Source organism: Cordyceps javanica, chromosome 5 (genome assembly GCF_051103115.1).
Source record: "Cordyceps javanica chromosome 5, complete sequence".
NCBI classification, from domain to species: domain Eukaryota; kingdom Fungi; phylum Ascomycota; class Sordariomycetes; order Hypocreales; family Cordycipitaceae; genus Cordyceps; species Cordyceps javanica.
The window spans coordinates 342,809-369,048 of NC_139299.1; the positions used below are offsets into that span (position 1 = coordinate 342,809).

Genomic DNA, 26,240 nt, shown 5'->3' on the forward strand with positions numbered 1-26,240 from the left:
GCGGCGCCGTGTTATCAAACTCGACTCCCCCTGTTTTTAGTCTTGGGTGGACTGAAAGTCGAGTATTCGGCGCGGTGCTGAGAGAAGGGGGAGCAAGGAGAAAACGCCCCGACCTTGGCATCCCACACACGTGGCTGCAAGACACACAGCAGTTTTTGCTGCATTTCATCCCTCCCGTAATCCGGGGTAATACAGCAAATGCGGGCGCCGCCATGGGGGAACAAGAAACATGCACGTACTCGTCATCGGCATAACAGGAACCTGGCCCTTAACATGAGTCATTAATTTCAGTCGGGCGCCTAGAAATTACTACCGCCAGCAATAAGCTTGCATCTCCAGACGCCCCTCCTTCTGATACGGAACAGAGGAAGAGAGAGAGAGAGAGGTGAGAGGCTGGCGGTGTTGGCATGCACGCCAAGCCATGCATGTGCGGGACGCTTTCCCGGTAACACCAGGGGGAAGCAGGATGGGGAAGTGTGTGGCAAGCCCGTTGCTCTAGGCATTCTTGCTTTACCCGTTGCCATCCGCATTTAAACGGACAAAAATGACAGGGCCAAAGGCGGAATGCTGGGATGATGGCGCAGCGGAAAGCTTTCCTTGGTGCTCGAGTGACATCGCGGAGAAAAAAAAAAGGAGAAGAAAAAGAGGCCGGGAGGTGGGGGATGAGTGACAAGAGGCGGCCAAAACGATGAACCTGGGCCACGCCGGGATCTTTTAGAGTGGAATTTACATAAACTGGTTGGATAACCATGTACTCATAGGGGCACACTCCCGTTCCTCCTTGGATAAGCATCTAGACCCAGGCATGGCAAAAAAGCAAAGATCATCGACCGGATACCCCGATGCCGCGTGATTGGTTGAGCCGCAGCTTGGACAAGGGCAAAACATGACAAAAAAGAAGACCTCTGGAGGGTGTGGTAAACCAGGATCAAATTGTTGGGGGTTGCGTCGAGACACGGATCAGGAAGCTTGGTTGACACAACTAAACAGTTGCGAAGCACGGCTGTCAGCGTGTTTCGGCGTAGTATGCAATATCACGGCAATTTTATACCACATGCCACGTTTTGTTCTCCAACACTGCTTCACCTCATGCAAGAGCAAACGAGGACCGGCGAAGAGATTGGGAGTGATGACGGGAAGAAAACCTGGGGTGCATTGATCCGCAGCACAGCAGCGGGCAGCGGCATGGTTTGACAGAAGCCATACTTTTTGGCGTCGATGACTGGGGGACGGAGAGGCAGATGGGAACCGGGAACTTGCCCAAACAGGGTCGAGTGAGAAGAACAGGATATGAAGAGCAAGTCTTTTCAAGACATATCCAGGCACTTTTGCAGGTCGCAAGACCTTTCCCGCTAACTAGTGGTAGGCCTTGTAATACACCATTTTTGAAATAATGGGCACCGGCGCAGCTTCTAGTCCCTTTCTCGCGCGACGATCGACAAGTAGACCAATTATGTGACAGTTCATTGAGCTGTGAAAAGTCAGCTTTCGTAGGAATATGTGCCTTGCACTCTGAAGGGATCCCAGTTTCCGAAAGCAAGTGGCTAGGCTGAAGCAGTGAGCGGAAGCTAAGCCCCAAGAAGGTCGATGCTGTCGAGGCTTTTGGTATGTCGCATACATATTCTCTGTCATAGAATATCAGCGGCCTCCAAACACAGAGAGACATGCTTGCTTTCAATGCAGTTTCATCTTTCGGGTTGCCAGCCTCGCAAGTGTTTCCCGCAGCACTGGATTGGGGGGTGAATCGTGTGTTTGTTTCCGTGCGCGAGCAACCTGATGGGGCGCTCTTTGCAACGCAGTCAACGCAGTGGGAGAACCGCAAAAGGACAATGTGATACTTGAAGTATGCTCTGTTACGTGAAATCAGACACCCCTTGCCGAGACCGTGTTTTGCGAGCAGCTCGAGATCGTAGAGCGGTAGTTCATAGTCAGTGCCGAACCTGATTTAAAGAAGTGGTTCATCCCACTTCACAATCTATGCCTCTCTAATAATCCACTTGCTTGGCTTGAAAACCGAGTTATACCATTGGACGGCGAGCACAAATGCCTACCTTCCCGATGTGGTTGATGAAATCTGCAATGCGACCACACCCGCAGTTCCACATAGTCCAGGTTATATCGGCAGCGAAACGAGTAGTTTGCTGCACAAGTCTAGACTTGAATAGCTGAGTAGACAAGTGAACTGCACGATAACCTGGTGTGTTTTTAGAAGAGTTTTGAAGCGAAAGTAGTAAGACCCCCTCCCATGTGTCGAGACTGTTTCCAAAATGAACTTGAAAGATAGATCCTTTCTCTTCTGGAAGAGGACAGAGATAGTGCAGAGGGCATGGGCCCGACCCGTTATTGGGGCCCTTAAATTTGCCTGACTTCTTGTCGATACTTTCTGACCAATACCCGCATCCTACACCTTCTCATAGTAGGTTCAAGGCCGTGCAACGACCAGGGAAGCTCAGTCAATACGTATGAGTGGCGAGAGTACTACTTCAGTGTTCGAGTTGCTGCACAAGTTGTAGGCCTGCCAACCGCTGGCTGGTTGTATGTACCGCTCTTGGATTGAGAGAAGCAGAGTTACGTCCCGGACCGGCAGTTTACAGTGAGAGCCAGACGCCACGGGACCATGGCGTTGTGGCAGCGATGGGTATCTTCGGCTCTGAAACACCAAGGCTCTTGGTGGTGGCCTAGACAAGCCACTGGCACTTCACAGACTGTTTTTGCTCGGAGCCCAGGTTTTCGATTAGGGCAGCCCCTGAAAGATCAAGATTGCCGCAACAAGTGGCGCTGAAATCCGGTGGGAAGAGTGATAACCGATAAAAACATGCCAGAGCTTTCCGCAATTGTGTACAGCGAAGGATAAGTACAAGTTCGTCTCTTGAACTCGGGCAGCAGCTCCTTAATCTTTAAGGCGAGTGTTGTCATATATGTTCAGCAAGTCTAGAAAGAGATATCGGCCATGCAATAACTGATACAGTCGCTCGTACTCACACCAGCGCCGCCGGTGAGGTTGCGATCAGCCAGCGTGGCAGCGAATACCCCGCTGCCCCAGGAACTTTTGTGCGCCAACGCGGGGTGCTGCCCATGGGGACCCCAGATGTTTATGCAGTGCTCTCTCATATCCGGAGCGTGACATGCCTTATTCTCTTGACGTGAATTCCGCATGTCGCTCAAGCAAGCTTGAAAACAAAACTGCATTGCAGCCCAATAACCCCGCAGTTGGTCATTCTGCCTGCAGGTAGGCGTCGCAACTCGCAGCGGGCTGCGAACGCACCCCCTTGTGCTGGTCTTGAACAAGAAAAAAGCTGCCTTGGCGTAGCACTTGCAATGCCTCGGGTAGACCATGAAGGCGAGAGCCAAGCTTTCTTACCTGTACGAAGGCTTGTACTCACACTTCTCGGCGTTCGGGACGTGGCTGAAGTAGAGAGATGGGATAGGCTGGTCGACGAACCTTTCAAGCCAGGAACATGACTGACAGAGCCGTGCTAAGCCAGAAGCGCAACAGTACATTACGTTTCAAAACTCGACTCCAGCAGTACGGTGAGAAATGTGACGAACTGGCCATACCCAATTTTGCGGGGGAAAAATTGCTAGACCGGAATGAGAAAGGCGCATCATGGGGTGAAAGGGGCTCTTGTACGGAATACTGCTGCAGTAATTCTTCGGACCACTGTTGCTCAATTTGCTGATATTTGTCAAATGTGGCCTCGAAGGCTAGACTTCTGAACCACCTAATAAGGTCGACAGTAATCTTTTCGGGCGAGGCCGCTGACGAAAGGGAAAACCCTCCCTCCCCCCACTAAGGACATATCGTGAATGGCACTTACTGCCACATCCCACCTGACCTGATTATTGCGATATTACTCGAGATTTCATTTACAGAGATACCTGTACTGGTATTTTCGTATAGCCACTGAGTATTCCAACCGTGCTGCTGGCGCTGCTCAGTGGGATGTGGTTGCAACGTAGCATGCCGGGCTTATATGGCGAATCAACATCGGATCCGGGGTAGCGGGGGTGGGCCGCAACGCCAGCCGCAATTGTCTTGATAGTGGCGGGCACTGCAAATTTGGAGTCAACTTAGGGCTGAAATAGAAGCACCGAACAGGACTTGATGCAGCACGCTGGCCGTCCAAAGCGGCGGAGGTGATGCCAGGGAAACGGCTTAGCATGATGTTGTTGATAGGGTCGAGAGTGCATAGCCGAGACATTCAAGAAGCGCACATAAGCCGCATATCCGAAGTCGCGGAGTCGTCTTCTGTGTGGACAGTACAGCCTACTGTATCTACATCCCTTATTTGCCATTGGTGTGATTGGTCGCCGTCTTATCGATGAAGGTACTCCTACTTGTTAGTAGGTTGATCAAGCTTCGAGAGCCCTTCTACTCGCTCGAATTCTCATTACCTGATGTGGCTCACCAGCTGCAAGCCGCAAGAACAAGAGCCCCATGAGCCACACACACAGCCAGGGTCGCCTGTGCCCCGATGATCCGGCGTTGTGATCGTGGTGGCTTTCGGGGGTGCGTCTTATTCGTTGAGTCGTTCACACGGCAGGTGGCGCGCACCATTCCTCGCTGGGAAGAACTTTTGACAAGTGGCTTAGGCGTCGTGCCATGGCGCTGTGGCGCGCTATTGGAAGCCGGGCGAAGCTTCTGCGAAACCAAAAAGTGGCGCGCGATGGCGAAGCAAGACAGCGGCAACGGCTTCCAGGGGCACGTTCAGAGGCTCATCGAGAGATAGCAGTATTGGTCGACGTTGCGGCGAGCTTAAGCAGGGCATTTTCTTCGCATCTGGATGACTGCCACTCTTGTCCTTGCCTTGCATGTAGCTTCCCAGATGACTAAAGACTACACTGAGCTTCGGCTGATACCCCGTACAAGCCACGATCGGGGCATACACTTTGGCAGTTGGCGGGCTGCCTGCCACGGAAGCCTGCTTCTGGTGCGCCACAGAAGCCCGCGGGCCGACTGGCTGTGTGCAGCCGAGCATCGATTGGCCAGACTCGACACTGTTGCACAGACATTGAGGGACAGTGATAACTGGAAGAGCTAGGCTGCTAGGGTGAGTTTTGTGCCGTTAGAGACGGCTCTTTGCACCGGCAGCAAAGATCAGCGCGCATGTGGTGGACTAATCCGTCACCTGGCCACAGCGGGCAGTTCAAAGACGGAGACGGTGTGGCCACGTCGGGGTCGACGTGCATGAAATCAATACTTGTAGCCCGGACGAATACTGGCTGCAGCAGGCGCCATTTAATGTGATACGTTGATGGATGTCACGAGGCTCGGCGATGGGATTGCATGTTGGTGCAGGATGATGATGTAAGCGCTCGAGTTGAGAACGGACAGGAGCGGAGGGCCTGATAGCAGGCAGAAAGCGGCAAAAATGGCAGAATGGCAGAATGTGCAGACCGCCGTGGCCGTCAGGTGCAAGGGCTCACCTGCCGCCAGGCAAGACATGCCCATGGAACGGTTGGCCTCCCGCTCCGAATCAAGACACTGCCAGAAACAAAGTTTTGTCTTAAACATGATACTCACCCGCTTCCGAAGGATCGACATGTTGGCGGCGTCGCCTCTTGTGTTGGGCTGCACTACTTGGCTCGCGTGGCCACCAGTGTAGTAGTCGGGACAGACCGGTAAAGCCCCATGGCACCTCGCACCACCCACGGTCCCTATCATCTGCAGGCAAGGAATGCTGACCTTCCGTCGCAACTCATCAGACCGAGCCTCATTAATCAAGTTCATACACGCACCATCTCTGGGCAAGCACTTCTGCATCGCATTCATGAGGGCTCCGCCAACAAAAACCTGTGTTTGTGGCTGATGGCAGAGGAAATGAAAGGGGGCGCCCATTCTTAACCGTCCGTTGATACCAATCGCAGTTGTTGTATTGGGCTTCTAGAAAGTGGCTGATCAACAGTCCGCGGTGAGACACACATGCTGGACCCTGGCAATCACCACCAACAGAGGGTGTGCCAATCATCGCCCGTTTCCCACGCCTTGTGACAGGGGAGCACTCGACTACTTACGTCCTCCACTCTCCGTGTTTGGCTGGGGAGGTTGAAACGAAAGTTCCTTTGCGAAAATGGGTAGCCAGCAAGGACAACCAGGAAAAATACTCCAACGTCGGTAATGGGTTAAAGGTGGCGTTTTCAGTGATCGGCATCCAACCTGGCACAGGAGAAAAAGGGGGGAAGACAATGTTTGAATACCAATAAGCTTGTCCAACAACCATGTACGGATGAAGAACGGAAAGCTCCTTTAATATTATGGCGATTTATGAGACACAGACGATCCTTCCTTCGAACGGGTATCCGGGTTGAAAACTTGAGCTCAAGCCTTGCCACGCGAGGCGGCAATGCCAAAAGTGATGCTACAGTAGCTGCCGTGACCCACTGCGACTGAAAGTCGACGCGACAAGTCATCCGGTTCGTTGCATTGAATAAGTTCCGAATGGAGACGTATCATGTTTTTAATATGGGAGCTACGACTCCATGAGCCATATAGTGCGGCATAGATGCGCCACCACTGGCAGCTTTCGGTGTGCACTGAGTAGCGGCGCGGCAACAAAAGCGCAGTTGGCGAGGACTTCAGTCACGAAGCTCGCCCAACATGCGATACCAAAGTTCTCGACCAACGCCTGCGGGTACATGAAGCACGTTCTGGGGTCTTCGGCCGGCGTATCACCTCGTGCAATCGTATGCTTCATGACGCCATTCGAGACGGCGAAGCAGGCTGCATCTGAGACTCCAAGGCGCAGAGGGTGTCCCTGACGTGGCCGGTGACATTGCCTGACGCGCAGAGGAGGGCCCGACACAGGAGACTGAAGATGGGATAAACAGGCACAGAGGGTTTTTAATGCGCTCAGATATTACTCAGAAGCGTCTGCGGGGGGAGGTTTGCGACGGTGCTTGCATTTATGGATGTGTGCAGGTACGGAGCAAAGAGTAATGCAGAGCTAATACTGCGGCTCACGGCAAGGTCCTGGAGCTGCATCTAAGCTAGACAGATTGGGGCTGGTGCTTGAGAATGCATGCTACTCGTTCGCCTGCAGCGATGAGCAGTTCGATATGCTCAAATCCGAAGCCGGATGTGCGTGCAGGTCACCGCAAGTCTGCCAATCGCAGAGTACACAAACTAAATCCAAACGCAAAACGACAAAACGTCTGACCGGATCTACAACCCATCACTCTCACTGATACGAGCATCGCCGAATTTTCTGTCAAACACACTGCCCACCCACACCCACCGAAAGACCTTGTCCTGGGTTTGCTTGGGGGCTGACGCCAGAAGCCGAGGAGAACAGAGGCCAAATTGAGCTGGACTGGTCGGACATTGGGCGAGAGCGGCAGATGTGTCTGTCGGGCTTCTTTAGCTGATGGAGTGGGTTTTGGAGTATGAGTGGGTAGCTCGACAAAAGGACCATGCCCCTGCCATATTTCTCTGGACGAGCCTGGAGACTGGTCCGGGACTAGTGCTCGGCTGGCCCCCATGCCTGAATTGCAGGGGCTTGAGAGGGGACGTCTTTTTGGGGGCAGGCGTCTCGTCGATGCTCGGGCTGTGATGTGATGGCGGCTTTGAAGCTGAAGTCGCATAATTTTGTCTCTGAGAGAGAACGTCGCAGCCACGTTGCTTGCAGGGATACTAAGACAACAGGCCAAAGATAAGGACAACATATAGGTCAGTAGAGGAATATGCTATATGGATGTAAGCGCAGAAGCGGAAACTGACGTGCTGCATAGCAACACGGAACAGCGCTCTTGTACATGAATGCTACTGCGTAGGGCTCAAGTCTCAGAGTAAGGCTGTGAATGGTCGAGAAGATGGGGTAGGGTAGACAGTCGGGGCCTAGTGCACACCACAGACTCGCCCATAGGCACCACAATCTATCTTGACATGTTGTAGAGGCGTCGAAGTGGCTTGATGTGCCCAGCTAACTCCTTGACTCCGTACTGCAACTTGCAGGTAATATGGGGATTCCTCGTGGAGTCGTTGGTGGAAACCTGATGCGGAGGAGCTCTTGCTTGATACTGTATTGCGTGCGATTTCGCGAGCATCACCTAGATTTCGGAGAAGGTTCTTCTCTATTATTACACATCAAGTTTCCAGATTGATGATCAAATGAATATGGGGCGCTACACGCAAAATTCCCGCCATGCATCAGTTCAACGTGACTGCTCAAAGTAGTGAGCAGTCCGTCTTCATCGCGCCTACTACGCGATCCCACAGTCGTAGTAGATACAACTCGAAACTCGCTTCTAGTGGCGGTTGAGGGCCCAATCTACGGATTTTGAAACGAGACCATCAAATTCATACGCAGAATGGGCTGGTGAATGAGCCGGGCAAGACAGACAGAGACGAGCTGTTGATAGGGGGCCGTGCAATCTAAGAAAAAGACTAAGCTGGCCGAGATACACGCGAATGGGGTACAGAGCAAGGTCCTCCGTGAATTCTTAAAGAGTCCATAGAGACTACGGATGCCTTGCTTTTTCTGGCAGAAATAGCAAGGATAACAGGACCTCCACATATGATGCCTCCGCTTGCTTCCATTGCTCGGAGATGTTTGGATGAGAATATAACTCGCAACCCTGCTCGGTCCCATACCCGCCACGCTCTGGGCCAATCCACCGAGCCGGGCCAGAACTGACAAGAGACGAGGGTCGAAACAGTCTCTCTTCGAATCAGGTTTGGAGACTGTTGCGTTTCCACCCCAAGCCTATGACTGGTCTGCAACCCCACCAAGACTACGCTGCCACTCGGCGCGTAGCACACGGGATTTGAGGTCGTGTCGATGAGCTACCGATGAGGTTACAGAGGGGGAGCAGCAGACACACTGCGAAAGCCTTTCTTTGTATTAGTAGTGGTTGAGGGGGAGGGAGGGGTGGTGTTGTCAAGACATGTGGTCACAAGGGATGTGGTTGCGGTGTAAGATGGATCGCAGGCAGGTACCTAGGTTACTGGCATCAGACGGCGATATTACAATGGAGGGTAAAAGGAAAGGCAAAAAAAAAAATGATGAACAAACGGACCCCGCCACAGACAGACGAATGACCACACGACTCGGAGAAAAATAAAGCGAACAGGAAGAATGTAAGAGGTAGAAGCAAGGGAAAGCCGGAGTTTACGAGGCAAACGAGCACGCAAAGTACGTACACCCACATCAGGTATATCAGGTAAGCAAGGAAGAGCGCTATCAGCGGGGTTGAGGCGACCTCACAGCGGACTTGGTGTGCTAGAGCGACGGTCAGCAGGCGAATTACAGAGGCATAGAGGCAACACCGCTGAAAGAAGGGGGGCGGCGGGGGCGGTTCAGCGAGAGATTACAGGCCATCCGGGCGAAAGACGCAGCTGGGCCTCCTAGTACTTAGTCACCTGGTACTGGAGGACCTACACCACGCTGGGGAGGCGAGGTAAGTAGGCAGATTGCAGTGGCACTCCAGGCTGGGGTAGCGAGTTTGCGGGCCAAAAAACTGTGGGTTCTTGGCACGCTGGCAGTGGGCGCTGCTGTCTGCTGTCGGTGTCTACTGGTCGAGGTGGCCGGAGCTGTTACTGGGAGCGGAGAATATGCATACCATCTTGCGCAGAAAAGTAGAGTTAAAAATAAATAAATGAACATATAGTAACAATTATATAGATACGACGAGGATGGATACCATTGTTCCGGAACAATATATATAAGGTCTCCAAACTGAATCGCCCAAGTCCCATGTAATTTTACAGGGGAGCGGGGGATTCTTCTCTATGATGAAGCTTTTTAGAGGTCAAAAAGACCAAAAGGCCTACTCAGCCTACCGAGTAGCACGCCTACTAATGGAGGTAGGTTGGCATGGTACTTTGGTAGTACTGAGTAGGTTGGATAGGGGGCGCAGCTTGTCTCTGTACCGCTACTGAGTACGTCTAGTTACCAAGTACAGGCGAAGAGGGGGGGGAAGGGGAGGGAGCGTGAGAGGGAGATATAGGACCTTTTGCCCAGACTTTTGCCCCTCCGCCGATCGTTGTTGAGCGGTGCTAAACCCAAGCCATGCTTCACCTGGTAGTTTCTCCGTACGTTAGCATTGGTCGGTGCCGCTGAAAGGCTAACTTGTTGTCCGCAGACCTTGCGCCTTGCTGGCTGGGGGTCAGAGAGAGAGAGCGAGCGAGCGAGAGAGGCAGGGAGGACGAGGGCATTCGGCACCCCCTCGAACCCCGTCTTAGTGGTGTCGGTGGGCACCTGTGCGCCCCTCACAGGGCCAGTACAACAGTCCTGCGGCGCACCCCCCCTATACTTTGCTGAGTTGCCGCTGGCTTGTTGGCGCTCACCCCCCCTCCGCTCCCTCCCCTCACGCTTCTGTACCTGCTGAGCCCAGCATTGTAATCCGTACATTGTCCACTATTTCTACTTCGCACTCCCCTTCCACCCCCCCCTTCTCCTCCTCTCCTCTCCGCCACATCTCGACAACTTCATTATCCCACATGCGCATCCACTTCCATTATCTTCGTACCCACGCTCACAATCACCATGAGCCATCGCATCTCGTGGCTTCCCAGCCAGACGCCCCTCCCATCATCCACCACGCCATCCCCACCCCTCTCCTGGTCCATCACCAGGCCCTCTTCGACAACACCCCTCCCCCCTTGTCTGCGCTACGGGGGCACCACATTGTATCCCTCACTCGCGCCGGTCCAACAACGCCAACTCTTTCTACCCGGCCGTTCGCCGCTAATACTGGAGGACGACGGAGCCGGGACCGCAGGTCAACTCGCTCCCTCATCGCATATACATATCGCTGGCTTCCCATTCTCGTCTTGCCTACCTGCTCTTCCTCACATACCGTGCATTTCATAAACTCGAATCCATCTCTTTTTTTCAACTCATGTTGTCACTTCTCTGACAAGACGGAAACGACCTCACATCTCACCTTCTTCATTCGCTTTACACGACCCTGCTCTCTGCCCTTCTCGTCCGTACGACGCTGCTTTGCCGCCTAGGACCTCACCGGCTCCCCGACATCGTACAACGACAGGACTTTCGCCCTCACGAACCAACAAGCACCCCCAACTGGCTGTTCTGTAATCAAGTTAATATACAATCATTGCGTATTGAATCGAAGATGACGGCGCCTTTGTCTCACCAGACTGTCACGGTCAAGGACCCCGCTGCCGTCCGCAAGCGCAGACGTCGTGCTCCCGCTGGCGGTGCTGCGGACGACTGCTTCGCCTGCACAAAGCGCAACGTAAAGTGCGACCGCCGGCGGCCGTACTGCTCACAATGTCTTGAAGTTGGCAACGAATGCTCCGGCTACAAAACCCAGCTGACCTGGGGTGTTGGCGTCGCCAGCCGTGGCAAGCTTCGTGGCCTCTCTCTGCCCATCGCCAAGGCTCCTCCGGTGGCTCGTGAGCCCAAGAAGGCCCCCGTCGCCCGCGGCCGATCCAACTCGACCATGACTACGCTTTCTTCTCACTGGGATGAGCATGACGAAGTTCACCAGATCAGCCATCGTGGTGCCATTGACATTCCCGCCTCGCACTCGTCGTACTCCAACTCGGGATACGACTACATGTCCCTGTCACACCAGGAACACAGCCACATGCACTCGCAGTCTGTTCCCCACGGCAGCTGGAGCAGCGTCCACTACAACTCCTCCATGATTCAGTCACCGGATGCTCGGACAACTCCCAAGTTCTCCAAGTGGCCCATGCCCATCATCACCGACGGACTCTCTTCCTCTGTTGATTCCTTGAGCGAGGTTGACTACCTTTCGCCAATGAGCCAAGGATACTCGCGCGAAGATATGCCACCCTTTGGACACAGCCCTACCGTTGCTTATGATGGTTTCCCCATCCACCACCAGACGTCGCCCATTTCACGCAGCCCGCCTCCCACCCTGCTCCTCGATACCAGCCGCGTATCAAATTCGTGTGGTGGCCTCGTCTATGGTGGCCCTTCGGACAGCAGCTCCAGTCTTCACTCGCAGCTCGACCACTTTGAGTCCATGCGCCATTCCAAGTCGGCGACGGAGTGCGACGGTCTCAGTGAGCATCGCAATGAGCTCTGCCCAGCTTTCCCATTCTAACTGTGAGCAGGTGTCCCAGATGTCAACGGCAACTGCAATGCTCTGTCTCCAGCCTGGCACACCAGAGTTAAGGAGGAAGACCTACATTCACCACTGTCCGAGTTTAACCCCAATCACTGGCCGACGATTAGCGACCAGCCTCAGCCTCGCATCGGCCAGGACGTCACGGCCAAGATGACATTTTTCATGGACTACTACAAGATGACAATGGCCCCGTCCATGGTTGTCATTGACACGGCCCACAACCCTTTTAAGAACCACATTCTGCAGCTTGCGAGCGGCAGCCAAAGTCTCCAGCACGCCATCTGTGCCCTGGCGGCCTGCAATCTTCGCATGAAGCGCAGGCTCAGCCTTGGCCAAGACACTCGCGAGCTCTACGAGAAACTCATCGCCGAGAAGCGTGCTACCGAGAATGCGGGAGATGCCCCACCTCAGGACCCCTCCCACGCCGAGGAGATTCAGCACCGCAACCTGGCCGTGCAGCTACTCAACCAGCAGCTGAGCGACCCGGTCAAGTCAAGCCACGACTCGGTGCTCGCCACCATCCTGATTCTCTGCCACTACCGCATGGCAGAATCGGGTATTGCCAAGTTCCACACCCAGTTTGCCGGCGTGAAGAAGATACTGGCCATGCGGAGCCCACAGCAATTTGGTGGGTCCACCAGCGACGTCGCATGGATGGAGACGCTGTTTAGCTACTTTGACGCCATTTCGGCCACGATCAATGATCGCGAGGCGCAGCTGACCTCTGTTGACGACGGCTTTGCCGCTGGCACCATGCCGGCTGGCGCCGCCAACATGGTGGGCTGCGACCGCGAGCTGTTCAGGACGATTGGCAAGCTCGGCAGGCTAAACATGCTCTCCCAACACAGACCAGTCCAGAACATGGCTGGCTCTATCCAGGCGGCGGGCGAGTCTCCGCTGGCAAGCGGTTCCATGAGTCACGGCTACAGAAATAGCATCAGCAGCGTGCACAGCCAGACTCAGGGGGCCGAATTGTATGCTACGCCTTCGAGCCAGCGTTTTGATGGCAACGGCTTCGGCACTTTGCTTGATGACGACGAGCTCTTGACGTCGGCCATGTCAACCTCGACGGCTTTTGAAGACCGGCGGGCGCTCTTCTGGGCGGAGTGGAAAGAAGCACGCCAAGCCCTGCAGCACTGGCATTTTGATGCAGGCGCGGTGGCCTCTGAGCTTCCGGGCGGCCCGAACCCCGGCCACCTGCGGGACCTCGAGTCTCTGTCGGAAGCATTCCGGTATGCGGCTATGCTCTACACGGAGCGACTGGCCAGCCCGAGCCTGCCATCGAGCCACACCAACTTTCAGAATCTTGTCAGTCAAGTGGTCTACTACGCCACGAGCCTGGAAGCCGGCAGCTCGGCCGAGAAGTTTCTTCTCTGGCCGCTCTTTATCGCGGGCTCGGAGTGCGTCAACGAGCTCCAGCAAAACATTGTGCGGTCAAAGTGCAAGGATATCATGAGGCGGTCCGGCTACATGAACAACTTGGCGGCCCTCGACGTGCTGGAGCGCCTATGGTCTGGCGATTTCCGCAACGGGAGTGAGATGAACCTGTATGGTGGACAGACCAAGATGGGTGGAGCTCGAGGCCCATTCAACTGGTCCAAGTGCTTTGGTGGTCCAGGTGTTGGCGTTGAGTGGATTATGTTTTGATTGAAGCCGTTGAGCACTTTGCATTTGTCTCCGTCATTGTTATCTATGTATTTGGGAGGGGTGCTAGTTTCCTTGTTTGTTGTATTGCGGACATGATTTGGATCTGAAGGAATTACAAAAAGTGCATTGGAAAGCTTGGGATGTATTTTTATTGGACACTGGCGTGAGTTGGGATCCGGGCAATTATGCATGCATGGAGCATATGATTTTCTTGATTTTATTTTATATGGGAGGAGGTGCCGGCGCAAACAGGAACATTGTCTTCCGGCTCATGGTTAAATGCTACATATCAATGAAATTTGTCACCTTGAATATTCGGCAGACCTTTTTTTTCTCCTGTATTTTTTTCCCTCGTATTGAAGAGTGGCGTGATGGGTTCAAGTCCACTTATAATCAAGCTCGGAGTGTTGTGCGGCCAGGATCTGGCTCTTTTTCCCGACAGGCAGGGGTTGCCGATCATATCAAGGAGAGTATCCGTATTTGAGCGAGAAATGTCAAGGACAAGCGGAATGACTGGATCGGAAAAACCACCGTCGCTGACCTCTTGGCGCGAGATAATGGGGGGGGGCGAAGAGCGGCGGAGCGGCCGGGGGGGCTGCGTGACAGCAATTGATCCCGAAGAAGGGGGGGCTTGTCTGGTGGGTTGACCGAGAACCACAAAGGAATCTGCCGGCAGTTGATTGATCACGCCAATCGAGGCAGTGCGATGCGGGAAAACCGACGTACAAGGACATATTTTTGCATTGCTTCTGTTTCTGTTCTTTTTCTGCGTTGTTGATGTGGCCTGTCCTGCCGAGCGGGCGGGCGGCCAGAGACAGGCTGCTTGGGGCGGCTGTGCTCGTGGTGAATGACTCGGTTCGGCTATTTACAATGGTGATTGGCCGCAGCCCAAGAAAAGAAGAAGAGGCAAAAAAACAAGAAAAAAAAAAAGAGAGAGAGAGAGAATTAAAGATGAGAAAACTCGTATCGTTATCTAACACACTATCATTACTCGCCCAAACTCTTTTTTTTTTCCCCGGTGCGTTTTGCATTCTTGGGCTCGGACGTTTCTCTCTACCCTGCCTGGCAAGGTGGGAGCGCCGCCGCCGAGAACCGACGGGTGAATGATCCAGGCACGCGAGAGGAGGACGTTGTGTGGTTCAGTACTTAGCGCAGCGAGTCGCGAGGGACAAAAAAAAAACTCTAAATAGGCCGTGGAAGTGGTTTTTGATGGCGGCGGCGGCGGCGGCGGTGGTGGTGGTGGTGTGCGGCTTAGATGGCCCATTGCTGCTGTTGCCGAATCTCAAAAAAACTCTATAAAACTAGCTGGTTGCTTACTGGTGCTGCGGCGCGCACGATACGTTACAGCTGATGAACAGGGCATTTGGTGGACTCGACTCGGCATAACAAAAAAAAGTCCCAAGGGAGAGAAAAAGGACGGAGACGGCCAAAGTAGGTTTTTTATTAAAGAAAAAGGATGTGATGCAATGAAATGAGGAATAGTCATCATCATAATAATAATGATGGCGATAATGATAACCATGATGATGGTACTTACAGACCAAATGCTTAACATGTTTAATATACATACAGAGAACTCGCAAATGCCGAAAAAAAGCAAGGTTACCGTGTCAGATTGCACTCTGTTTTTTTTAAGCTTCGTGCCAGCCTTTTTGTTAGTGGCCACGCGCCGCCTCACAGGGCCAAACAAGGAACCGTTGAGTCGATTTTCAGCCCCAAAGGGGTTGAAGATTGGCAGCTTGGTTCATCATGTGATGGAACATGGCAGCACGCGCAAAGTCAATGTAGAACCTGTTGGCGACTTTTTGCGTGTGTGTGTGTGTGTGCGTGAGGTTGTATGAGGTTGTATGAGGCTGTATGAGGTTGTACATGTGAGGCTTTCCAAGTCACCGACAACAAGACATTCGGACCAAGCAGTGGAAGTAATAAGGTAGTCTACCAACTCACAGTGTGTTGGAGCAACTGCTTCCAGCCAACCAACAGGTTACAGTGTACAAAAGGCCTGGACCACGGGCCTCACAAGCAGATTGTTCTTGATGAAACACATGTCCATGCCCGTCCCGTCAACCATGATCCCCGACTTGCAATGCCATTATGCTTGCTTTCATGCACATCCACGGCAGCAACGTCAACCATGGTGTGCTGCTGTTGCTGTTGCTGTTGCTGTTGCATAGATACAGACTACTGGTACAGTGCCCTTTTCCTAGTCCCGATGTGGCCATGCACGTCCTTGGTCAGCGGTTCGCGTCCAGCCACAGCCCGAGTTAACAACCTTACCACTAGTTTGTTAGTACACACACACCCCCGCGCCCCCCCCTTGCATTCAACTCCACGTTTTTCTTTTTTCTTTTTCTTTTTCCTTTTTGCCAATGCAGCTAGCTCATCAACAAAGAACCAAGCACGCGCCGCCGTAAGCTGCAAAAGCCTATCAGCAACCAGAGGGGGGCGAGTTTGTGGGTTGCGCTGCTGGAGAAGAGAGGGAGATGCGGAGAAGACTAAGAAACAGAGTCGAACCACATGACTGGACTCTCTGTCGTGCAGAGCTTTTTGATTGTTGGCGGCTCATTCGCGTAAATGGATGAAAATGGGAGAGGGCTGTCAAAGTCTTGTTGGTCATCATTCGAGTGACAAGGACGTTGGAATGACGGACGGGGGGACGGCAAAGGGAGCTTATTACTTGGTAGTTTCGTTGGCTTGCAACGCTGGAGGAGGTCAGCCACTTCCATGCGCCACCCGTTTCCCTCGTATCATCAAGGTACCGATGCGATTTCCATCATGGACAGATTGGAGATGCGGACTGGGGTCTGTCTGTCTGTCTGTCTGTAGCTCTCTCTCATTAAATACAATGTCTATGAGCACAACATGGCATCGGCCCTCATCGTCTATCGTAGCTACGTTGACTGTCAGCCACGCATTCCCTCGTTTTGCTCGGAATTCGCTGGCGTCATTGATCCGGAAACCGTGACCCCGAGAGAGGAAAACCCCCAGACACATTGCCCATACACACACACACACAAGATTAACCAACCCGCCCATCGAGATAAAAAGAAAAAGGATCAGGCAATCATCCCGCTTTTCCTTGCCCTTTCGCGCCACCGACGTCCGTTCACCGTCGCGCCCGCGCCCGTCTACACACACCCTTGGCCAATGATGCCCAACACACTGCCAGCAAATGCACCCCCTCATTGAGCTTATTGAGGAACCGGCTGGCTTGCAAAAGTTCCCCCCCAATTGACTCGTGGTTGGCAAAGTCCTGAGCCCTTTTTGCGGTGACTTTGGCTACCGATCCCCCCTAGCCCCCCTCCCTTTTCCTTCGCACCACCTTCGCACCGCCTTCGCACCGCCTCACGAGGCCCTTTCTCTCTTGTTATTTTGCTAGCTCCGGGGACTACGAATCAGGTTCCCCCAAGAGCGGCGCGCGCGCGCGCACTTTAGCCCAATCTAAGACAAAATCTCCATCCCGCATTTGTTTCGCCCAGTTTAACTAGAACGGCATAGAAAAAAAAAAAGAGAAAAAGAAAAAAAAGAGCAGGCAGAATAAAGTAAAAGAATGGAAACTAGCAAGTTAGAGCGGGTGTATATACATAGAGCCACACCCTTTGACCCCCTTCTACAGGACCATGTGGTGGCTGCCCCCCCCCCCCCCCCCCTCTCTCCGAACCAGCGGGGGCAAGGGGAGTGTGCCAAGGTAAGAAGAGGGGGAGCAACTCACAAGCAGCAAGGCCAAAACCCGGAATTGCTTTGGGAAAGATACGCCGTGCGGGGAAGGAAGAATAAAGGATGGATGGGAAAAACTGCCGTCTCGTTCAATCGCATCAATCAGAACGTAGCCTCGGTGTCCGACGCTAGCATCGCTTTTCGTCTTTTAGGCAGTCAGTCAGTTAGTCAGTCTGTCTGTCACTCAGTCTGTCAGTCTGTCAGTCTGTCAGTCTGTCAGTCTGTCAGTCTGTCTGTCACTCAGTCTGTCACTCGGCCTGTCACTCAGGCAGCCTCGCTCCTCCTCGCGTTGGTCGCGGGCGCGACGAGAACAAGAGAACCAGCAGACTCGCATCAAGTTTCCGGCAAGTACACCCACGAGAGCAAAAAAAACTAGAGTCACGCCTCTACTCCATCGCCGACTGGATACTGAGAAGCTAGCGTTGGTGCCTGTGGTGTTTGGGTGTGTAGTACCAGTACCAGTACAAGCATGTCAACCTTGCTTGTCAACGTCTCAAGGTGAATCTGGCCCTGTATTGGGTAGATTTTGCCACCTTGATTAGATGCCGACAGATGGGACAAAAAAGAAAAAAAAAAGCTTGCTTCCCACCACGTTTGTTAGCGCAAGTCCGCCGGGCGCGTAAACCAGTCTTGATTATATGAGCAATCACAATGAGGGATGGGGCATAAAAGCAGGCCATGACGTGCTTTCTTATTACTCATTCATATTACCATCAGAGCTTTTACTTAACAAGCAGAGTGTTGAATCGCAAGTTGAAAGTTGCATTTCCCTCCGTGGACCGTGATAACATGAGCTCTCCATCCCCATCCAGTCGGAGATGAAGTACCCCCCAAGACAAGGTTTCTGCTTGGTCGATCCCTTGACCGAAGCTCTCGCTTCTTTCCTGATCTGCCCTGCTGGCCCGTTGCACGTTGCACTACAGCGGCCCGTAGAAATAGTGTTTTGATGCACCGCCGCCTCGTCTGGCGCAAAGTCGATCACTCACTGACGGGGCTAGATTATCTGTCTTCCTCCTTTCCATCCTCTCCCTACATCGGCAAAATCCATCGACATTATGGGAAAAATCAAAAGAGAGAAAAAAGATAAACATCGGGAAAAATCGATTTTTGCTCATCTGTAGATTCAACGGCCGTTTCTTGCTCCCCCTCTGTGCCAAGGACCCTGCGGCGGGACCCGCGCTCCACGGCATGATTGCTCACGCAGTACGGAGTACCGAGTATAATGACACAGAATCCCACGTGCAAGGTCTTCCATGTTGGCCAGTTTTGGACAACGGCAAATGGTTCTCTGGGTCACTCTCTAGGCTAAGCTTTCTATTCTTTGGGGTTGGGGCTGTGCTGTCGGGGGGCGCAAAGAGTGGTGCTGGTCGTGTGCGACAATGGGGCCGTGGCCAGCATTATCCTTCATTTTGGTCAAGTATTACGTGTTGGCATGCTAATTTTGGGTTAACACGAGGTGGCTTCCACGATGAAGCAAGGAGACAAAAGGTAATTTTATTAAAATAGAAGCATGTGCGAGTCCAAAAAAACGTCCAAATATAGCCGCACCATGAGGTTGACGGAGTTGGTCATTGATTACCCGTCCGAGTTGTTGTCATGCAACGAGAAATCAGGACGCGGCCGCAAGTCCGTTGGTGTCGTTGTCGTGTTTCGGCCATCTGATCTTGCATTGGCGTGGCGGTGGGGGAATAAGAAATGGAGGGCAGAAGCCCGTAGTCTTGCCGCTTCAACTATGCAACCCTCTCAAACTCTGGGAGCGACAAGAGCATCGCCATCTTGTTGTTGTTGTTGTTGTTTGTTTGTTGGCGACAAGATGATGGATCGATCATGAAACATCTCGATAACGTCAAAAGTAGCGTGTGCTCTCAAGGTTGACTGATACAGGGCGGCGGCGGCATTTGGCCCATCGCCGAGCCAGCCCTGATCGTGAGCCGTTCCCGTCGTTGCCGGAAGGAGCATGATGGTTTCGAGCCCTGTGGCCAATAGATCGCACAGTGGCTTTCCAGGTGGCATCTTCAACACCTCCCCCTCCCAATCCATCTGGCCACCACTTGCTACTGATACTTGTTGGGCAGGTTCGTATGGTCTAGCGCACCCGTCCAACGTGGCGACCACAAACCGAACCGCCAAAAAGGGCTTGGGGTCAGGACAGATATGGAGGGAGGGGGGGGGGGAGAACTTGATTGCTCGATTGCTTGACCAGCAGGCACCAAGCCCAGAAATCGCATCGCCAGTGATTGGCCAACAGATGACTTGTGTGCGAACCCCGCCCTTCTCCAAAAGTCCCTGGAGCCAGAATGACCGAGGGATCTCCTGCGATGAGAGGAGGGGGCGTGTAAGAATGAAGTAGTCCGGGCTAGCGTGGAGAAGGCCGGCGCTAGTTCCTAATAAAGACTAGACGTACAAGGCGAGAGGGCGTGCAATCATGAACAGGGCAGGGGTCCCCGTCTCCCCTTGTCTAATCCTGATTCTGGACAAGGCAGCAAGAGTTCAACACAGAGAAAAGGCGAAAGGGCCAAAGCAAAGATAGATGGCCGAGTGCGGAGTACAAAGCCGCCGTGTATACAATGCCAATTGCTCATGTGCTACAGTATATGCAAGTCAGCTGCAGCACATCAAATCAATGGGAGACTTGTGTGTGGTAAAATAGAGATGCAAGCACAGGTTGGCTATTCCGTGCAGTCCCGGGTCCCAGCTCGGCGGCGGCGAAAGCAAGAGCCATATCATATCCATATCCACACATCCCAACAGCCCAACGGGGTTGGGACTAGCCCCGGTGTCTGCGTACTTAGTAGCGTGGGGAGAAGTGAATACAGGTACGTCGAGGCGATTGCGTGATCAAGGTAGTTTTTGTCTGGTCTTGTCATTTGCAGGTTACGGATACTTACTGGGCCTTTTCTTACAAGCGGGCTGAAGAAGATGCAGTGGCAGATGCAGATGAACGAACCTCTCTCTATTCTCTCGCCGGCTTCTCTTGTTCAGCGAGCATACATCATATGCCCTTTTCTCGCTCCGAACGGACCAGACCCTTGTTCTGCACGCCAACAAGCGGCATGTCTCAGGCCAGCCGCATGTCGAACCGTGAGACGCGCCCGCAGGCTCAGCGAAAAAAGGGCCGTCTTGGTATAAGCCCGTCATTCCGATATAGGCAACGACTTGTTGTCCTTTTTTTTCCCCTTCCGGCTTGACTTGTACAAATATTTCCTCCTTGACCGATATTTCTTTCACCGTGTAGCAGGACACCGGCAATCGCCGTGAGGAAGGAAAGGGAAGGGGGTCTGCTCGCTGTCAAGCCTCGCCTTCGGCCGAGACATTTCTAGGTGACCGCCGCCGCCGCCGGGGCATATACTGGGCAACGGGTCATCCACGCGCCCCTTTGACAAAATGCAAGTTCCAGCAAAAGCTTCTTTTTGCTTTACTCGCCTTTTGCCCACCAATAGACATTTGACACTGTAAATCAGCTCACGGCGTGGCCCGCCTTACCTCGATAACGGGTGCAACGTTGTGTCCTGAAGATCCCGCAATGTCCCGGATCAGCTGTCAGTCAGCGATGATCACAGGCATTCTTCATCCAAAAAGCAGACGGTAACAAGAAAAAGTATAATCACACCGTATCTATACAAAAAGAGTGAAAAAAAAAGGACTGGGCAATGACGCAGGCAGAGGTCACTGACCACATGAAAGAAAAAAAAAGACGTCATTATCAAGAATCATCAGAGCGCCACTCAAAGCAGCCCACCCCCCGGCAGGCAGCCCGGATTCAAGCAGAAAACAGTTGATTAGCTAGCTTCATCGCTTATTAAACTCGACACTTGCAGAAGCCACAGGGGCACATTCCCATGTTTCGCTGGCCTGGGGCACCGCTTCGGCCGGCCACCCCCACGCTCACGAGCCATTCCACCCTCTTCCTTTCGCAGATAAGTAGGTGGGCTCTCCAAGAAGTCCAGTCACTCCCATTTTGCGGAGCCCATTGGGGGCTTTCGAAATCAACTGATACGGAGGGCGGGGGAGGGGGGAACGAAGCGAGGGAAAAAAAAAAAACTGACCTCGCAGGCGGTGGCTTTTTGACAGGCCGGTTATGCATCTCACAGGGCCACCGGGGGAAGAAGGAGGGGGGGGGGGGGGGGGATTGACTGGATACGCCGTGGCTAGTAATGGCAAATACGCCATGTAAGACGCCAGCGCAAACGCCGTGAGACCCTCATCCAAGATGGCAAGCAGCGTGCAGCCCCGTCACGCTTAGGTTCGAGTTTCTCTTTTTCTTCTGGGCTCTATACTCTTCACGTCTAGCTTCACCAGATACAAGCGCCCCCCCTTCGGCCGTCGGGACGACATGCAGCGAGAGAGAGAGAGAGCTTGCATTGTACCCAACCAATAACAAAATATGGGCTTTCCGTCCTGCGCTGCAAGATTGCCCATGACCATCAGTTGGCCCTTGCGCCGGCTGACCAGCAGCCCCAACCACTTGGTGCGGGCGTGGTGCGTGCGTGTGTGTGTACTCCGTACTCCGTATACATGTACACATACATATATGTGTGTTGACCCCGGGAATGAGACTGGAATAAGAACCGGAGAACGTCAGAGAGACATGCGGCGAAAGTCCTTGCATGGACTTGCAAGCAGCAGGAGCTCGCATACTGGGTATGCTTCTGGTGCCGTTCCTCTCTCCTGCCTTTTTTGCATTTTCATGCTTAAAAGAAAAAAAGAGAGTCATCCTCCCGTCTCTGCATAATCAGCCCGCGTCTGGGCAGCCTCGTGGCTGTTTTTTCCCCTCCCCCAGATAACACGCCCCCTCATCCACTTCAAACGAAGCAGCGCCATTCCTTCTTCATCTTTTCCCCTTTATCCTCTCGCCTATTCCTTGGTGCCAAAGTAGTTGACGATGGAAAGCGGAGGGGGGGGGAAGGGAGGAGAAACCCGCCCCCATGAGGCTGAGAGACAAGGAACCACGTCAAAAAAAAAAAAGTCATTAGGTAACGAGAATCGTGCTGGTCATGTCTAGCTCTGGGCGCTAAGAGGCTTGGTTGTGTTATTAGTTATCGCGACGGGCGGTGGAGTTTGCTCGCTCCTTGGCGCCAGGTTTTTACCATTGTATTGTAGTGTACCAGTAGTGCTGCTGGATGCTGCTGCTGCTACTTGCTGCATGCAGATCACCGTTCGCTTGGCCCGACGTCGAACCCATCTTCCGAACGCAAAGTACCAAGTACTGAGGAAGAGTGTGAGCGAGAGCGCGCATTGCGGAAAAAAGCGCGAAGAGGGGGGGGGGGGGACGAAGCAGCGACATGCGGTATCTAGGCACATGGTCAAGTCTTGTGATTCATTACCGCTCCTCGCCGGTTTCGCAGATATCTGCTATATTTGCCAATATATATACATGTACGGAGTATATATATATATATGCATCGCTGGAGTTGATGATGTGTGCAGAGTGCAGAGTGCAGAGTGCAGGATTATGTCGATGAACCCCCGCCATGTAGAAGGGGAGGGAGGGGGGCAGGGGATGGGACGAGACACGATACGCCCCCCCCCCCGGGGTGATGCCCAGATTTGACCAGGTCGGGGTGTGCGACCATTGATTGAGACGTGCCCAGGTCCCGCCATGTAATCTGTATCCGTACTGAGCACCGAGTAGTATACTGGTATCGCCTGCATGTACTCCGTAGACCGTACGCCGGTAGCATCTTGGGTTGCAGTAACTGACGGGTGTCCGAAAGCCCTTCCCCTCATTGAGAATGCGTGCCTCTCCAGACGTAAGACGTACAGCTTCGCATCGGCGATGCTACCCTCCCTTTCCCCCAAGGATTTGGAGCTCCTCTAGTGCAGTACTGAGTAAAGCTCTCTGGGATGCTTCACCTAAGACACGCAGCTTTGCGCGCCGCCCCAGGGCCATTGGCAATGTCTCGGGTGCACCCCAGACGGACAGACTGCAGCTCTGCCCCGTCGCACCCCCTCCACCCCTAGGACGAACGCCTATCGACAAAAGGGCCTTGGTCTCAGTTTCTTCTTCTAGAAGGGCAATGCACTTCGTAACGTCGTTTTCCATTTCACTGGTGTCGCCCTCTGGGATGGTGTGTGTGTGTATGTCTGTCTGTCTGTGTGCGAGTGAGTGTCTGTCTGTCTGTCTCAAGCCTCATCCGATGCAGGTTTCTCTCGTGTCGCCGGCACTTTGATTGGTCACCATCACATGCCTTCCCTCGACTCTCTTTTTAGCCGTCGTTTAATCTTTTGCCTTTGCCAACATCCGAATTGCGCAATCGCATCACGGTTGTATTCATCGATCCCTTTTTCGTCATTCTCCAGCCGGGAAGCATGACCTACGGGACAAGTGCATACATAACCCGCAAGCCACCGCTACTACAGTTCCCCAGTTCACCGTCACCGCTCCGAAAAGCGAGATCTTGCGCCCCGGGGAAAAGTAACCACACTCGAGCTCTCACCCCCCCTCCCCCTCCCCGGGTCGCCGTGTTGAACTACCGGACCAAGAAGGGGGGGGGGGGTATATGCCTGCATTCAAAGGATCTTTTGTCAACGACGGCACGAGCAAGCACGCTCTCCACCCCAAATAGTGCTCCCCTTGTAATAATTCAGCTACATGGTTACCTAGAAAAAAAAACTCCGATGTCATGGGTATCATGTATCGCTGCGCATTTGGCGCCCGATAATGAATTACCCCCTTCTAATAGCACAGTCGTCCCTCTCGTTTCCTTTTATCCATCCACGCCCCCCCTCCCCCCGGGACATATGCCCGTCGCATAGGCTGTTATAACTGTTTTACAGAATACGCGCTGCAGAGGGCGCGCGCTTCGCTCGCTTTGCTGTTCATCTCCTTTTCATTGCAAGGATGAGAGCGAGCTTCTTGTCGCTGGTTTCACAGCTTCTGCAACAAGAGCAGGAATTAAAGGTCCCCTCCCCCCTTCACGGTTCCTTTTAGACGTTCGCCGGCCCGGCCTCGTCCCCCACTAGCCGCTTTCCCACAATTCTTTTTCAAAAAAAGCCCAGCTCGATCCCCGGCAAATTTCGTGGCCCATCTTGGCTCGGCCGGAGTCCGGTCAGCCGGGGGGGCGTTGATGGCCTCCTGACCCCCCGAAGCCCTTTCTTTTCACCGACCAATTCGCGCCAATGTCAAAAGTACCTCTCTTATACTGAGTAAGAAGAGCTGCTGCCTAGGTACTCCGTATTGTCCATACTATATACTTAGCGCCCCCGGCCTTTCCCTATCTTCTGTCATCTCCCCGACCTGTTGAATAGCGTAGTCGGCGGCCTTTGATTGCCCATTATTTTATCAGTCGGCGCTCTCTAGAATTGGGCCCCGGGCCATTCGGCGAAGCTTTTGGTTTTGCGACAACAAGTATATTTCCGGCCCCCATTGGCGACGTATAAGTTCGCGAGTCAGTTTAGACTTGGCCGAAACTCAGCCCAGAGTCCGGCGCAAGCCTTAAAATCCAGGGGTTTCGATCAAAACGTCCCTATCCGAAATTGTCCCCTTTTTCACTTGAACCAATGAAGAAATCAACGACTTGCAACGCCACGGCGTCGGCTTGCGCTTGTCCCTACTCTCTACAGTCAGGTACCACCCCTGCGCTGGGCTTAGAACATGAGACGTATACAGTAGCCCTTGTCCAAGACTTCGAACACGCAGTCTTCTGTGGAAAATAGCGTGTTTTTATTCAAGACGTGTCTGACAACTCACTTCAGATGACGCCATGCCGTGCGTTGCTCTTCCGGCTTGGCAGAATAGGTATCCGTACAGCGGCGCAGTTGTAATCCGTACACGTTGCATGCAGCCACAAGTGTTCCTCTTTGAGCGAGAGGCCTAAAAAGCATCAATTCTTATGCCTTTTTCAAACGCCATTTTTTTCGACTCCTGTATCTCTTTACTTCCTCTGTATTTCTGTCTCTTCTTGCATCTCCCCTGTCTGCCGGACTATACTCCTCTATCCCTCTTGTAGAAGACGAAAGCTATACCAAAGACTCGAATTCCAAGCTTTTAAATGTGTCCTTGTATCTTATAAGTCCGCAGCACATAACACATTAATTCTTTCGTTCTCTACAACTGTAATTCGCGGGCCGAGTTCTGATTGTGGTGCCGCCAATTTCAATCTATCGCTACACCGAGGACGCACACCATTTGCTATTGGCCACGCTGATGTTGCAGCCATAACGAAACCCACGACGCTCTCCCGTTTAGGTAACTTTGAAATATTTCTATTTCCTCGTCAGGCCGTGGTTCATCCAATGCCAAGTGGCCAGTTTCGTTGAAACACCCCTCCGCCATCTCACCGTTGGCCTGATATACGGCATTATTACCTCACACTCACGAACATAATCTTGAGTTCATCTCAATTTGTAGTGAATTCTTCACTCTAGAGGCGCTGTTGTTATGTATTTCAATTGTCATTTCCGTCGTCTTTAGCTTCGTACGTATGCACAGCAAATGCCGACTGATACAGCAAAGGCTTTATAACGCATCCCCAAACCATGTGACGCTTTACGTGGGTATCGAACTTCCAGCAATGACCTTCCCTCTCTTTTTCCACCTAAGAACATCATCCAACATAAAAAATAGCTAAGCAAAATGTGACCGTTCGTCATTTGGGGTATTCCGCGGCTTGCCCTACCACTGTCTTCCTCACCGTAGCCCAACACCAGTGATCAGAAGTTCAAGCATCCACCTCGTATTTGTACAAATTTCTGTCGTCAAAGCTATATTCTTGAAAGATACTTCTCTGTGCATTTTTAGGCTACTCCCCAGAGTAATGTCAACTTGTCCCTGTATTGCACAAACAATCGTCCTCGTAGAGCGCATTCACCTC

At 52.9% G+C, this 26,240-nt stretch overlaps 1 protein-coding gene across 1 annotated transcript; it reads left to right on the plus strand.

Annotated features, from left to right (window-relative positions):
* Positions 1–11,076: 11,076 nt before the first annotated feature.
* V2A60_007345 (transcription factor domain-containing protein) lies at positions 11,077–13,710 on the plus strand (the record flags this gene model as incomplete). Its single annotated transcript, XM_083258630.1, has 2 exons — positions 11,077–11,998; positions 12,050–13,710. The coding sequence occupies 2 exons, from the start codon at positions 11,077–11,079 to the stop codon at positions 13,708–13,710; spliced, it is 2,583 nt and encodes an 860-aa protein (XP_083114756.1).
* Positions 13,711–26,240: the final 12,530 nt, after the last annotated feature.